The sequence below is a fragment of the Dama dama genome, chromosome 27, assembly GCF_033118175.1.
Source record: "Dama dama isolate Ldn47 chromosome 27, ASM3311817v1, whole genome shotgun sequence".
Classification (NCBI taxonomy): Eukaryota; Metazoa; Chordata; class Mammalia; order Artiodactyla; family Cervidae; genus Dama; species Dama dama.
In genome coordinates, this window is record NC_083707.1 from 43978295 (window position 1) to 43994735 (window position 16441).

The 16441-nt window shown below is 45.4% G+C and overlaps 1 protein-coding gene across 1 annotated transcript in view; it reads left to right on the top strand.

The window, feature by feature from the left end:
- LDLRAD4 (low density lipoprotein receptor class A domain containing 4) overlaps positions 1 to 16438 on the top strand; it is a 161798-nt gene extending 145360 nt beyond the window's left edge. Inside the window, 3 exon segments of the mRNA XM_061131255.1 lie at positions 8811 to 8861; positions 10183 to 10651; positions 10654 to 16438. Coding sequence (XP_060987238.1) covers positions 8811 to 8861; positions 10183 to 10651; positions 10654 to 10712 — 579 coding nt within the window. The 3' untranslated portion in view covers positions 10713 to 16438.
- Positions 16439 to 16441: the final 3 nt, after the last annotated feature.

Below are 16441 nucleotides of genomic sequence, written 5' to 3' on the forward strand. Positions count from 1 at the left end.
CTGGGCATCTAAGGGAGGTGGCTAGGATGGCTCTCCTCCTCCCCCACCAGCTCCACCATGGGAAGGCACGTACCCTGAAAGGAGGCTCACAGTGTTTGGTCCTGAGCTCTCTGGTTCCCAGGCTGCTTCTTCTAGAAGCCTGACTTCTCACCTGCCTTGCCCCCAGCCCAGGAGGCCTCACAGTCCTCCTCTTGGGTTTGATTCTGGGCCTGTAGGCTTCCTCTAGCTGTTGATTGTTCTGAATAATAAAGGAGTCCCTTTGTTTTCCTCCCAGGAGAACTTCCTTCATTGTTTGTCTTTCCCTTAAGGGATATGCTCTACATTGAATCAAGTTGGGAGGGAAGTAGTCTTTGAGAAGTCTGATGATGGATAGGATGCCCAAGGTGAATAAGAGGAAGTGCTGGAAAGGACAGTCACCAGCGCCTAAGCTGTTTGTGTCGCCTGGGTGGAAAAGTCAGTACGACTGAGGAATCTGTCTGGGAAAAGGGAAGAAACAAGAGAAAATGGACTTTTGTTGTTGTTTGGTCGCTAAGTTGTGTCCGACTCTTTGCGACCCCATGAATGCCACGCCATGCTTCTCTGTCCATCAGTATCTCCCTGAGTTTGCTCAAACTCATGTCCATTGAGTCGGTGATGCCATCCAACCATCTCATCCTCTGTTGTCCTTCTTCTCCTGCCCTCAGTCTTTCCCAGCATCAGGGTCTTTTTCAGTGAGTCAGCTCTTGGCATCAGATGGCCAAAGTATTGGAGCTTCAGCTTCAGCATCAGTCCTTCCAATGAATATTCAGGGTTGATTTGCTTTAGGTTTGACTGGTTTGATCTCCTTGCTGTCCAAGGGCCTCTCAAGAGTCCTCCAGCACCACAGCTCGAAAGCATCAATTCTTCGGCATTCAGCCTTCTTTATCAGATGGCAAAGGTGTTGCTAAATACCCAAACATCAGCTTTAGCTGTGCTTTTCATCCTGGAACAGGGAGTAGAATAAAATTTCAAATATTTGAGGCCATATGATAATGTTCATTCGCTGTGAGGAACCCTTGGGTAGAAACTGAAATATCCAGCAGTGATCTTGCTTTATACAAACTGGCTGTGTCACCTCCAGCAAGTCATGTACCCTCCTTGGGCCTCAGTTTCCTCCCATCCAAAATGAGTGAGAATTGGCTCAGATCAGAGACCTTTAGATTGTCTGACCACTTTAACCAAATGTGTAGGAAAGACATGCCACTTAAATTGATACCACTTAGCACTTCAAGAGGCTGCAACTCACAGTATGGAAATCACTGTACTGGGTGTATCCAGTGCCCAAATCTGATGATCCCTGTGGTCCTCTGTGTATTGGAAGGAGAGTTTAACTGAGAGCTACACCAAGAACATTCGGCGCATGGGGTGGTCTCATGTGGTCATAGTGCCCATGGCCCCAAGGCAGCAAGTGGGCTTCAGCCACAGCTCATAGCACCAGCCAGTGAGCCATGGGCACAGATGGCTCTCTTTCAGTGTTATAAGGATGGTGTCCTTTGGGTGCAAAAAAATCTAAGAGATACAGACAAAAAAAGAGTATTAGTACTCTAAGCACTTGTATATCAACATATTGAATAAAAATAATAACCCATATGAAATGGACATATTCCTAGAAACTCCCTCCTAAGACTGAGTCCTGAAGAAAGAGATAATATGAATTGATCTATAACTAGTAAGGAGATTGAATCAATAATCAAAGACCTCCCAACAAAGAAATTTCCTAGACTAAATGGCTTAGCTGGTGAATTTTACAAAACATTCAAAGAATTGACACCAGTCCTCAGATTCCTCCCCCAAAGTTGAAAAGGATGGAACACTTCTGAACTCACAGGCCAACATTGCCCCAGTACCAAAACCAGACAAAGACACAACAGGAAAAGAAACCAATGGCCAACATCCCAAATAAACATTGATGCAAAAATCCTCAACAGCACTAACAAACAAGAATTCAGCAGCATAATAAAAGGATTATATCACCATGACCGAGTGGGGTTTATTTCTGGAATGCATGGAGGGTTCCACATTATGAAATCAATCTATGTAATTCACCTCATTAACAGAGTGAAAGGAAAAAAACTACATGATTGTCTCATTGATACAAAAAAAAAAATCTAACATAATTCAACACTCTTTCATAATGAAAACATTCAGCAAACTAAGATCCAAGGAAACTACCTCAGCATAATAAAGTCATCTGTGAAAAGCCCACAGTGAACATAATACACAACAGTGAATGACTGATAGCTTCCCTCTCAGATCTGGAACAAGGAAAGGATGCATGTGTGCTTTTACCACTTCTATCCAACTAAGTTTTAGCTGGAGCAACAAGGCAAGAAAAGAAATAAAAGGTATCTCAGTAAGAAAGGAAAAAGTAAACATACCTCTCTTTGTAGATGACATGATATCTACATGCTTAAGAAATGCTTAAGAAAACGTTTAAGAAATCCCTAAGCATTCCAATTAATAATAAACAAAAAATCCACTAGAACTAATAAGTTCAGCAAAGTTGCAGGACACAAAATCAGCCCCCTAAAATCAGTTGTGTTTGTTTACACTAACAACGAACAATTCAAAAAGAAATTAAGAAAACAGTTTAGTTTATAATAGCATCAAACAGAATACAATACTTAGGAGTAAACTTAACCAAGAATATGAAGGGTTTGTACTGAGAACTATATAGTGTTGCTGAAAGAAAATTATTCTCAAGTAAATGGAAAGGTATCTTGGGTTCATGGACCGAAAGACTTGATACTGTTAAGACGTCATTACTACTGAGAGCAAACCACAGAGTCAGTATGATCCCTGTCAAAATCACAGCGGTGTTTTTCTGCAGAAATAGAAAAGCCCATCCTGAAATTCATGTGCTGTCACAAGGGACTCCCACCCTTGCCTATAGCCAAAATATTATTGAAAAAGAATAACGAAGTTGGAAATTGCATACTTCTTGATTTCAAAAATTACCAGAAAGCAATAAAGACAGACATTTAGACCAACAGGATAGAATAAAGAGCCCGGAAATAAACTCCCCCATGTATGGTCAGAGGGGCTTCCCTTGTAGCTCAGTCGGTAAAAGGTTCCGCTGGCAATGCAGGAATCCGCCTGCAATGCAGGAGACCCAGGTTTGATTCCTGGGTCTGGAAGATTCCCTGGAGAAGGAAATTGCAACCCACTCCAGTATTCTTGCCTGGAAAATTCCATGGACAGAGGAGCCTGGTGGGCTACAGTCCATAGGGTCGCAAATTCGTTGGACATGACTTAGCAACTACCATGTATGGTCAGATGATTTCCAACAAGGGTTCCAAAGACCATTCAAGGAGAACGGACACTCTTAAAAAATGGTGTTGGGAAAACTGGATGTTCATTGCAAAATAATGACATTGAACCCTTATCTGCTACCATATACAAATAGTTAATTCAAAATGTATCAAAACTTAAATGTGTAAGTTAAAACTATTAAACTCTTAAAACAATAGGGAAAAGCTTCATGACATTGTATTTGGCAATGGTATCTTGGATCTGACACCAAAAGCACAGGCAACTGAAGGAAAAAAATTGGTAAATTGGACTTCAAAAATTAAAATCTTAAACTTATCACAGGACACTATCAAGAGATTGAAAGGCAACTCACAGAATGGGAGAAAATATTTGCAAATCACGTATCGATATTCAAAAAGTATAAAGAACTTTTATAACAACAAAGTAAGTCAACATAATTTTAATTTAGGCAAATTTAAAATAGGCAAAGAACCTGAATAGATACTTCTCCAAGAAAGATAATACAGATAGCCAACAAGCACATGAGAAGAACTCAGGATCACTAAATGTGATGGTTAATTTTATGTGTCAACCTGATGGAGCTAAGGAGAAAAGGAAAGATATACCCATTTGAATGCAGAGTTCCAAAGAATAGCAAGGAGAGATAAGAAAGCCTTCCTCAGCGATCAATGCAAAGAGATAGAGGAAAACAACAAAAAGAATATTAGACATACCAAGGGAACATTTCATGCAAAGATGGACTCAATAAAGGACAGAAAATGGTATGGACCTAACAGAAGCAGAAGATATCAAGAAGAGGTGGCAAGAATACACAGAACTATACAAAAAAGATCTTCACGACCCAGATAATCACGATGGTGTGATCACTCACCTAGAGCCAGACATCCTGAAATGTGAAGTCAAGTGGGCCTTAGGAAGCATCACTACGAACAAAGCTAGTGGAGGTGATGGAATTCCAGTTGAGCTATTTCAAATCCTGAAAGATGTTGCTGTGGAAGTGCTGCACTCAATATATCAGCAAATTTGGAAAACTCAGCAGTGGCCACAGGATTGGAAAAGGTTAGTCTTCATTCCAGTCCCAAAGAAAGGCAATGCCAAAGGATGCTCAGACTACCACACAATTGCACTCATCTCACATGCTAGTAAAGTAATGCTCAAAACTCTTGAAGCCAGGCTTCAGCAATATGTGAACCATGAACTTCCAGATGTTCAAGCTGGTTTTAGAAAAGGCAGAAGAACCAGCGATCAAATTGCCAACATCTGCTGGATCATCAAAAAAGCAAGAGAGTTCCAGAAAAACACCTATTTCTGCTTTATTGGCTATGCCAAAGCCTTTGACTGTGTGGATCACAATAAACTGGAAAATTCTTCAAGAGATAGGAATATCAGACCACCTGACCTGCCTCTTGAGAAATCTGTATGCAGGTCAGGAAGCAACAGTTAGAACTGGACATGGAACAACAGACTGGTTCCAAATAGGAAAAGGAGTATGTCAAGGCTCTATACTGTCACCGTGTTTATTTAACTTATATGCAGAGTACATCATGAGAAACGCTGGGCTGGATGAAGCGCAAGCTGGAATTACGATTGCCAGGAGAAATATCAATAACCTCAGATATGCAGATGACACCACCCTTATGGCAGAAAGTGAAGAAGAACTAAAGAGCCTCTTGATGAAAGTGAAAGAGGAGAGTGAAAAAGTTGGCTTAAAGCTCAACGTTCAGAAAACTAAGATCATGGCATCTGCTCCCATCACTTCATGGCAAATAGATGGGTAAACAGTGGAAACAGTGGCTGACTTTATTTTTCTGGGCTCCAGAATCACTGCAGATGATGATTGCAGCCATGAAATTAAAAGACACTTACTCCTTGGAAGGAAAGTTATGACCAACCTGGACAGCATATTAAAAAGCAGAGGCATTACTTTGCCAACAAAGATCCGTCTAGTCAAGGCTATGGTTTTTCTAGTAGTCATGTATGGATGTGAGAGTTGAACTATAAAGAAAGCTGAGCACCGAAGAATTGATGCTTTTGACCTGTGGTGTTGGAGAAAACTCTTGAGTCCCTTGGACTGCAAGGAGATCCAACCAGTCCATCCTAAAGGAGATCAGTCCTGGGTGTTCATTGGAAGGACTGATATTGAAGCTGAAATTCCAATACTTTGGCCACCTGATGCGAAAAGCTGACTCATTTAAAAAGACCCTGATGCTGGGAAAGATTGAGGGCAGGAGGAGAAGGGGACAACAAGAGGATGAGATGGTCGGATGGCATCACTGACTCAGTGGACATGGGTTTGGTTGGACTCCAGCAGTTGGAGATGGACAGGGAGGCCTGGTGTGCTGCGGTTCATGGGGTCATGAAGCGTTGGACATGATTGAGCTACTGAACTGAACTGAACTGACTGAGCTAAGCAATGCCTGGATAAAACATTACTTTTGGGTGTGTCTGTCAGAGTCATTCCAGAAGAGATAACCATTTGACTCAGTGGACGGAATGAAGAAAATCTGCCCTCACCAGTGTGGGTGAGCATCATCTAACCCCTGAGGGCGTGGGTAAAACAAAAAGGTGGAGGACAGGCAAGTTCTTTCTTCCTCTCTCTTCTTGAGCTGGGATGTTGATTTTCTCCTGCCCTTGGACATCAGAGCTCCTGGTTTGGGGGCCTTGGAAATCCAAGACATATACCAGTGGCCCCCCCGGTTGTCAGTCCTTCATTATTTGGACTGAATTATACCACTGGCTTTTCTGGTTTCCCATCTTACACATTGCAAATGTGGGACCTCTCTGCCTCCATGAACATGTGGCCAATGCCTATAATCAGTCTGTCTCCTGTTTCTCTGGAGAACCCTGACTTAACACACTAACCATACACAGGCCAAAACCAGAGTGAGATGCCACATCACACCCACTTGGACTGGTTATCAAGAAACTAGAAGATCAGGATTGGCAAGAAATTGGAACCCTGTGCTCGTTGGTGAGAATGTGAAATGGTACCACCGCTATGGGAAACAGTAGTGGTTCCCTCTGCCCCTCCACATAAAACATGGAGTTACCACATGACCCAAAAGTTCTCCTCCATGAAAAGCAGAGATTCAGAGAGAGATTTGTACACTCCCATTTACAGTAGCATTATTCATGATGGTCAAAAGGTGGACACAACCAAGGTACCTATGAATAACAAAATACAGTATGTCCCTGCAATGGATTATTACTCATCCTTAAAAAGGAAGGAAATGCTGACATTGGCTGTACCATGGATAAGTCATAAAGTCATTATGCTCAGTGAAATAAGGACAGTATTGTATGATTCCACTTGGATGAGGTCCTTAGAACAGTCAGATTCATAGAGACGGGGGGTAGACTGCTGGTCACCAGGGCTTCGGTGGAAGGAATACAGAGTTGGTGTTTAGTGAGTGTGGTGTCTCAGTTTGGGAAGAAGACAAATTCTGGAGATGGATGGGGCAGTCAGTGCACGCAAATGGATGGACTTAATGCCACAGAACCGTATGCTTTCAAATGATTAAAATAGTAAATGTTACATATAACTTACCACAACTTTAAAAAAGACAGTTTTGATTTTCCACTCACCATCCAGCCCAAAAAAGCTGTGAGATTTAAAAGGAAGAAATGCAGTCATTGTGTTCCACCAGGTCTGCTGCCAGCATATCTGGATCATTGGGATGGTAAAGACAATCACTTGGAAGAGCACTTGATTTTTTAATCTTTAATACAGATGTTTTAGTGTCAGGTTCAACTTATGGGAAAGTTTTCTGTCAATGTGGCTGGAGGAGTAAAACACAAAGCAGATTCCTCAGGGTAAAGGGTATCTGAAAACACACATCTTCAGCCTGTGAGATCCAGAGCTGTCCTGTCCCTTCTCCACAACATGCAGATTCCCTGGAGCCCCGCGTGGTGGACCAAGGCCATTGTGGGCCTGGGTCCTGGTGGCCCTGCTCCCTGCGGCACCCACGGGGGCATCTTTAGGTCACCGAGAGGCGCTTTGTGGATACAGCTTGAGTGAACAGTTCTCACAGGCACACAGCTAGGAGAGACGCAGTGCACATGGGCCTGGGTGGTGGTGCTGGCTTGATTTCATTCCTGTCGCTGTAAATTCTGTAAACTGCTAACATCTCTCAGCTTACTCCACCGTGGCCAGAGGACCTGGCTCCCCAGGGCGTTTGCCGCGGTCTGCTGTGGCATTGGTGATGCAGACGTGTCCCCAGGGGGAGCAGGCTGAGTGGCCAGAGAAGCAGGGGGAGGGGAGGTCTGGAGGGGTGGGGTTGACAGGAGGGACTGTGAGAGGGGGGCTGGGAAGCAAGTGGGTTTAGAAACAGAGAGGTTGATGTGAATTTGGTGAAATACAGGACTGAGTGTGTACAGGGTTTGGTGTGGATGTTTTTCAGGCATTTTTCCAGTTTTGCTAATTTCTAGGGAAATAAAACCATTGAGAATGGTTACTGCCATTTTCAGAAAATGTGCCACCCTTTTCCCAGGTCCTTCCTCACCTGCTTCATTTGTCACTGTGAGTTCTGGCCATCAGGCTGTTCCTTGTGCTTTAATCTACTGCTGTTGTCACCAAGAGTAGAATTCTGAGTCCTGGAAACAGTGGAAGGTGTTCTGTGCTGTTCTCAATGCCTGGGGCCTGGACACCTGGGTAGTCACTCTGTGGCCTGTCGCCATTATATGATTGTATAGTCAGACCTAAGGATGCCACCTGCTTGCAGTGAGGGGGGCTGTGCTGGACGCTGGCCTTCAGGGAGCAGGGAAGGTTACCTTTGCCTTGGAAGGTCACCTTCGACTCCTAGGTCTGCCTGTGGTCACTTTCAGGTCACAGGAGGCTATGATGGCAGATCATGTGTGTGCGTATTCTTTTGGAATCCAAAAATGTGGGCACTACCCTCACTCTGATTCAGTTCTTATCAGTCACAACAGCCCAGCAGACCCTGCTGTAGCCAACAATGAGTTCAGAAGGGATACCATATGGAAACACTCTGTTGACAAGTTCATGGTCTTAGAAATGATCCTTAGTCATGCCTCTTGTTTGCTTGTCACCTTGTCAGTCTGGCCAAACATCTGTGAAAAAAGATACTACAACTCAATCTCAGGTTCTATGTACCTTGTGAATATTTGTACTGAAGAATCAGTTCATTGGAAGATGCCCAGAGAGCTCTTAGGTTTGGGAAACTCAGTTTTCAGTTTGAAAGCCCACTGGTGTGGATGGGCAGTGCTTTCCTTCTGCCGCTGTTAACGCAGGGCAGCCCCAGCTCGGAAGGCTTGATACCAGAGTTGCACACACACACGTGTAGATTGAGACTACAGACCTGTCTCAAGGCTACAGTGGGGAGATCTGTTGTACTTGTGGCCACAGCTTTCCTCTAGGTACAGATTAAGGGCTGGGGCTTTGTAGTCCTGGGTGTTAAACAGCCTCTGTTCAGCGGAGTGTGTGTGATCCTTTGGCTTCGGGTGCTGCTGCGTGAAACTAATTATCTTCCTGTGATGTCCACTCCCTGCTCCCCACCCAGGAACGGCGCCTGTGGCCTTCAGACGGCTCTGAACCTCGGCCCACCTCAGAGGTAAGCGATTGGACACTGGCGAGGTGTGGGTGGCAGGAGATGAACAAGATTGGTGGAAGGGTTGAATGTGTCAGCACAGACAAAGACCAAGATGTGTGCCAATAACCTGGTTTAAGAGGTGGAGGAGGGACTTCCCTGGTGGCCCAGTGGTTTTAAGACTTCACCTTCCAATGCAAGGGGTTTGATCCCCAGCCAGGGAGCTAGGATCCCACTTGCCTGGAGGCCAGTATAACCCAAACATCAAAGTGTTGTAACAGATTCAATAAAGACTTGGTATGATTGGGAAGGGGCCTTCTAGGTGGTGCAGTGGTTAAGAATCTGCGTGCTAATGCAGGTTCGGTCCCTGGATGGGGAAGATCCCCTTGAGTAGGTAATGCCAACCCACTCCAGTATTCCTCCTTGAAAAATTCCATGGACAGAGGAGTCTGGTGGACCACAGTCCATGGGGCTGCAAAGAGTTGGACACGATTGAGCACGCACACACATACAATTGGGAAAATGAGTTTTTTGCCTTTAAGTTGAAAATATGGTATGAGAGAAGTTGATGGTTGAATATATATATCTTTATACGTATGTCTTTCCTCTAGAAGAAAGTCGAATGGTGAATAAGTTAAGAAATGTCGATTCTTTTGGGGAAAAAAATCTATAATCATCTTTACTTTGAAATATAAAACATTTTTCATGTTGGTTGCTAAAAATTACAGGAAATTTTATACAAAATAACTGGAAAACTCTAGAAGCCAGAAAGAAAAAGTCACTTGTTTCATATTTTAAAATAACTGATAGGGCAACAAGTTCCTATAAATAAGTCATAAGTTGTCCCAGCCTTGTATCTGCTCCAAGTACAGGCCTGTGGAGTTGTCAATTACAAAGGAAATTCTGTACCCTTCCCCACTCCTCTGAATCACAGGACTAGAAGCTAGAAGGGGCTTGAGAAAGCAGGGGGGCTGTCCTTTCTATAAAAAAGAGTGGGACCTGGAGCAGGTCATGTTGGGGGGCTGGCCTGGGGGTGGGGGCTCCTGTATTCTTCTTAACCCAGTGGGAAATGTACACATAGCACATACAATAACTCCATTAAACCTACATTTTCAGGTAACTGCAATTATCCGTTGCTGAACCATCCTGGGTTTGGCAAGGTGAGTGATGTAAGTCATTAGGAATGAGAAAACTTTTTTTCTGGAATAGTCTTTACTTGTTTTTTTGGTGGGGGAAGTTTTCAGACGGGTGAGAACAGACCAGGCGTGAATTTCCCTGCGGCCGTCACGTCCGTGGTCATCACTGTGCTGAGAACATCTCGCAGCCGTTCCTCTCTTCCCTGCAGACCATGTATGCCCCGCGGTCCAGGGATGGGGTGACTGCCCCGCCTTTTCTCCAGAGGGATCGGTTCAGCCGCTTCCAGCCCACCTACCCCTACGTGCAGCACGAGATTGACCTTCCCCCCACCATCTCCCTGTCGGACGGGGAGGAGCCGCCTCCTTACCAGGGGCCCTGCACCCTGCAGCTCCGGGACCCTGAACAGCAGATGGAACTCAACCGAGAGTCGGTGCGGGCACCGCCCAACCGAACTGTATTTGACAGCGACTTGATAGGCGTGTCCGTGTACAGTGGGGGCCCGTGCCCACCCAGCAGCAATTCAGGCATCAGTGCCAGCACCTGCAGTAGTACTGGGAGGATGGCGGGGCCGCCCCCGGCCTACAGTGAGGCGATGGGTCACTACCCAGGCGCCACTCCCTCCCACCCCCAGCACAGCAGTGCGCACAGGGGGAGCAGACTGCTGCTCCAGCGGGAAGGCCCCGGAGCACGGAGCTGCCCATCCAGGGCACGGACAGGAAGCCCAGGGAGTGCGTCTGACCTGCGAGCACACCTGATGTGAGAAAAGAAATGGGGGAGTCGCAGCACAGCAGAATTCAGTAAAACAGAACAATTCTTTTCAGGGGAGCCACACGCAGAAGGGAATAGCGCAAACCTCCAGTCTGGCCACAACAGTATTCACCTGCGGCAGAGACGGGACAGGGCTGGTTTTGGCAAAGTGTGGGCATGAGAACACAAAAGGGTGCTTTGAAGACACCATGAAATAAAACCCACGAGGTGTTTGACTTAACTGTGAAAGCAGAGGCCAGAATGCCTGTTTTACAATTAACCGAATACAGAGGAAAGTTATACATTATGGGGAAGACTCACTAGTTTGCTTTCCCCCTGAACTATGGAACTTTTGTTTTAAAAATATGATTCTAAGTTCCTGGTTTGTGTGCCAAGGTATAAAGTGAAGTCAGATGAATGCAAGGAGTTAAATCTGTGTTGTGATGCTGTGTTTTTAAAAATTGCACTATCTTCATTGTTTTAACATGAGGAAGCTTTATGTGAAGTCCTGTATGTTGTTTTCTCACCTGTGCATCATTATTAGGCCCCATAATAATGTTCTCCCCGTAATTATGCAGGAAAGGGTGTTTGGGGAGGTAGCCTAACGTACTAACTTACACTTGTGAAGAGAGTCATCACAGGGCATGCATCACCAAGGCACCTGCAGACTGGATGGAGCAGAGGAAACTCCCGCATCCGTGGTGGGTCGAGTCCCTCCAGCTGTGTTTTACGCCTGCATTCACACATCATGCAGTGCTGCCCTAGTCCTCCAGCAGCGCAGTTTCTGCAGTAATTGATTTTTTTTTTCACTGTAGCATGAAATATACTCAGATAATACACTATTTTATGCAATAAATTGTTTAAAATGCAAGGTGGTTATTTTTATACTGTTGAAACATGTGATTTCCTGTGGCCTGTCTTCCCTGGATAGTTGAGTTCAGGCCTGGATGGCTGATGAGTGAGACTCGGCAGTGGCTCCCATGTGCCTGCTGCCCCAGTGTTGCCCGACGCTGGCTGCAGCTTCTCTGTCTCTACGTAGAAACTCCTGGGTTGAGGAAGAGAACCAGCCCCATATGGGAACCAGCGCCTGGGAGAGACACAGGGCTCAGAACCAGCCATGCTCCTGGGTCACTCAGCCTCTCCTGGAGACCAGAGCTGGGCAGGGAGTGACTCAGAGCCTTGGGTGAAAATGAAAAGCACAACCTGCTGCTAAACTCAGCTAGAAGACTTAAATCTTGTAACGTTCGTTCTCACCTAACACAGTAACTTCCTTCTGCAGGGCATCTGCCTTTTCTGCACCCGAGTGGGGGCTTCTGTGCAGCCCCCGCCTGGTCTCTGACCTGTAGGTCCGAGTGTCCACTCAGTTCCAAGTGTTGTCATCTTGGGTGTGGTTGTCTGGCGAGGTGCCCTTGTGCCACTGGCAGAGCACTGTCAACCTCAGATCCTGTCTGCTACCCTTTCTGAGGCCCCTCTTGGCCGGTAAGTCCTGGGTTTTGTCTGCAGGATTGGAATCCTCATCCATTTCACAGTGACATCCACACAAGTAGTTGTCTCTCTCAGAAGGAGAAAATGGTCAGTGGTTGTCACTCATGCTTCAGATCCTTTTGGGCAGTGTGTCTGCTGAGGGCCACAGTGGGAGCTCTAGGACAGGCAGAGCTCTGGGGGCCCTGACCAGAGAACCTCTTCATCCCCCCATGAGGTCAGACGACCTTGACCGTGAGCCTGCGCTTGGTTGATGGAGGCTTCACCTAGAGTTGGCAGTGAATTTGGGGAAGTGTCTGTCCTCCTCGTCTGCAGCAGATTGTCGGTCAGGCATCCTCCCAGGCGCAGAACGAGGAGGTTGCCTGATGGTGTCGTCATTCCAAACTTCGCCAGCACTTTTGGGAGAGTGGGTGAGCCCAGTCTACGGTTCTAGCTCAAAATGGTGAGTTACACTCAGAAATTAGTAAATTTCTGCAAGTACCTGAACATGTAGCACCTGTCCATGGTACTGGCAAAACAATTGTTTAATTCAAATAACTTTAATTGTCCTTTAAAACAGATGTTGCTCTCTTTCAGCCACCCTATTAGATAACTGCCTCTAATGTAAATAGTTAAAGATGTCTGCATCTGTAACTATTCAAAGCATGACTTAAATGGTCTCTGAGGCTGGGCCTCTGTAATGAAATAGTTTAAAAGCTGAGGTCCTAAACTGAATTAGGTCAGTCTCCTTTCCATACAGGGAGGTGATTTAGGTCTCGACTCTCTCGGAGGTTGTGTGGCCTGGCATGGATAGGAGACATGGCTCTGAAGTTGCAGCCTAGTCAGTGGGGCCTGAGGGTCCAGGTTAGTTGCCAGAGTCAGGTGACCAGGGAGCAGTGGGTGGAGGCTGGGCTCCACCATCTCAGCAACACCCTGGGTGTGAGCCTTGAGCAGGCCCACCTACAGGAAGATGCACGCATCTGTTGACTTTTTCAGGAAGCCTGGTGTTCCTCAGACACTGAGGTTGTCCTTTCCTACAAAAGAGATTTTGCTAAACAAGCCACGCGTTTACAGAGTTCTTGTGACCAAAATTCAGTGTTTAAAAAGCTTGACGGGCCTACTCTCTGTCCTCCACACCACAAATACACTTGGATACACAGCCCAAACAGCAGAGGAAAACATACAAAACACAGGCAGGTTTGTTCTGAGGACACTTAAATCCACTAACTGCAGCTGGGAGAGGACAGGGGCTAGTAGGAAGGGGCCAGCAGGAAATTGCGGGCCTTTCACCCCAGCACAGGGATCTGTGCTCAGATAAGCATGTCTCCAACTTCTAGTTACTGCTCTTTACCTGTATTTTATCGTCTTAAGAAGGGCTCAAAGGCTAGCACTTTTCAGAAATGCTCAGACCTGGCGGAATCCATTCCAGTCTCTGCCTTCCTCAGAGCCAGAGGCTGCATCCTGACAGGCAGGCCGGGGCCTTACCTCCGCCTGCTCTCTGGCAGGGGTGTCCCTGCAGACACTGGCGGGGGCTGTATGCCCCTCCAAAGCAGCTTCCGTCTGCTGCTGGCCACATGGCTTATGTGTGGGTCAGCCTGGCTGAGACGTGGCAGCTGGGGGCTGCTCCCCAAGCCTTGTGTTTGTGGTGCTGAGGCTGCTGCTTAGAATAACACGTTGATGTACCCTGCTACCCTGCATTTTTCTTAAAATTTCCAAACCTCAGCAGTGTCTATGAGGAAAAACTTGGGAAGGATACTGGTGCTGGGTGTGTGGCCTTGTGTTGGCAGACACCCGTTTCCCTTCTGCATGGTCGCCTTGGTTACCATGGCTTTGGTGAAGTGGAAATGCATTGGCAAGTCCCCCCAGTGTGAGGACACTGTGTCTAAAGGGACCCAACAAAGGCAGATGAAACACCTACTCTCACCCCAACCATGAAAGGGTCCCAGCGGCTCACCTGCCTTACACAGATTCCTTAGAAATCAGGATCTCAGCTTAGGTTATTTTACTCCCAAAGTGCTGCATCTTGGGTCTGTATTCATGGTCAGGGTTAGACGGTCATGTGCTGCTACTGCCTTCGGGTTGGCTCAGGGAGGGAGGCCTTGTGAGCAGTGCTGTTCTCAGCGTGCACGGTGCTGGGTAACTGTCCAGAGATGCAGGTGATGAAGATCCTCATCCTTCCACAGAGCTCAGAGTACAGCAATTCTAGAGTGACTGAAGTACATGTTCTAACTTCAGCTGATGCGTCGTCATGCCTCACTCATAACGGTGCTTTCAGTGTCTGTCATGTATTCATTTTGTAAGGTGCTGTATATGTAACTTGACTATATTATGCACATATCCTACCCGATGGGTGGGACAAAAACATTGGCGCTGCAATATAATGTACAGGTACCAGATTTAACAGAAATGGCAGAGAATTTGTGAATGCCTATGTGCTTTGTCTTCTTTTGTAAGGAAATCTGCGAGTGGATGCATACAGATAAAAGTCTATGTCATTTATTTTCTTATTAAATATTGATATTATAACAAGGGAAATAAGTGTGAACAAGCTAGCGCAGCCTATGTACAGCAATCAGAGTTGCATCTTTGTTGTGAAAACACTTAAGAAATAAGTTTTTAAAATTCTGTAGCCTTCTGGGGCCACCAGATGCTTATTTTTAATCCCTTCAAGTTCAGCTGGACCAATATTATAGTCAGAAAAAATGCTGATTTTTCAACTTGCTTTATGAAAACATATTCTATCTTACGTTATAGAATGAAGAGGGCAGACCCAGTGAAGAATGCACTTTTCATTAAAATTGCAAAACTTAGATCAGAGTAAGAATAGTGGCCTGCAGCAAGGATTGTGCAGTCTAGATGTGTTTGTGACCATCTGTCTCTCTGTGCCTTTTTGACAAATGGAAGCTGTGAATCATTGAATGAGCAGCAGTGTTTGCAGAAAAGTAACTCTGGACAAACCAGTCCACTTGAGAAGACCCTATTCTCAGAAAAATGTCTGTTATGGGTTATAGTGAGCAGACTGGCAGTTAGTCATCTGAGTAAAGTCTTATATCCCTTCCCTTTGCTGTCTCCTGGTGATAACTACCCCAGAACCAAACTAGGCTTTGCCATTGACCAGGGACCACGTCATTTCCCCTGAAAAATGCTGGAAGTAGACTTCCAGCTCTGGCGATTCTGACAGTGACCTTTGTGTTTATCTTCAAATATTCTAATAGTCAAAAAAGAAAGAAGTGACAACATTTACTAAAACCACTGATGAAACTGTGGCTATGGGCCTCCTTCCGAGTTCTGTCCATGGAGGTCATTGGTGAAATTCTGCCCATCTGATCCATACTTCCAGTTTAGTCTGTCATCAAAGGATGTCAATTCTAGTTAATTGTTATTTGTTCTGCGGTATGTGTTCTGATTTGAAAATCACGATGGAATCATACTCTTGTCCACAAAATAAGTACTGACTCTCCTTAAACTGAAAGTGCCTCTGCAGCTCTTGATGCTAACAGACCAGAGGTCAGTCCTTCAGCTCTACTTTTCAGGGGCCATAAGATGATGAGGGTCTGTGTTTTCTGCACCCACAGCCCGTGTCTGCTCACTGCTAGCAGCAGGGTCCTGGTAGTGCAAGTCAAGGGTGGAGGCTCCTCCTTGTCAGAACCCACCCCCCCAAGGCTCCACCTTTGGGGGGATGCTGAGCAGGATGTTGTGCGAAGCACTAAACCTGGTACACAGCATGGCTTCCTTTCTACAGGACTAACTGAGGCTTAAACTTTACTGTTTAATGATGCTGGTTCATTTTAATGTGCTTGCTCCTGTATTGATATTCTTCATTTCATGGCTTTCAAAAATCACATTTTCTGATATAAAAGCTCTTTTAAAATATGTGTAATACTATTAATAGCATTTAGTTCACTTTCACTAGGCTGCTTTATAATGACAAGTACAGCTGTATCTGACCTTTTCAGTAGTCATAGGTTCAATATCATAGTTCACATGACCTGTGATAATCCAACATCATGAAGTCTTTTTTAAACAGCCATTTGTGCTTACTGTTCAACATAATTTCCAGTTATACAGAGAAAGATTTCCAGCTGTTTTGTACCTGCCTTTCTAACTGAGCAATGATACAGTTCCTAGACCCAGGGTCTGTAATCACAATCCTTAGACAATGATGCTCTAGTGCTGTGTGTTATGAAATCAGCCCTTTCTGTTTTTAATGCTGTGGTTAAATTGCAGCTTAAAATCATTAAAAATAATCAGTAATACAT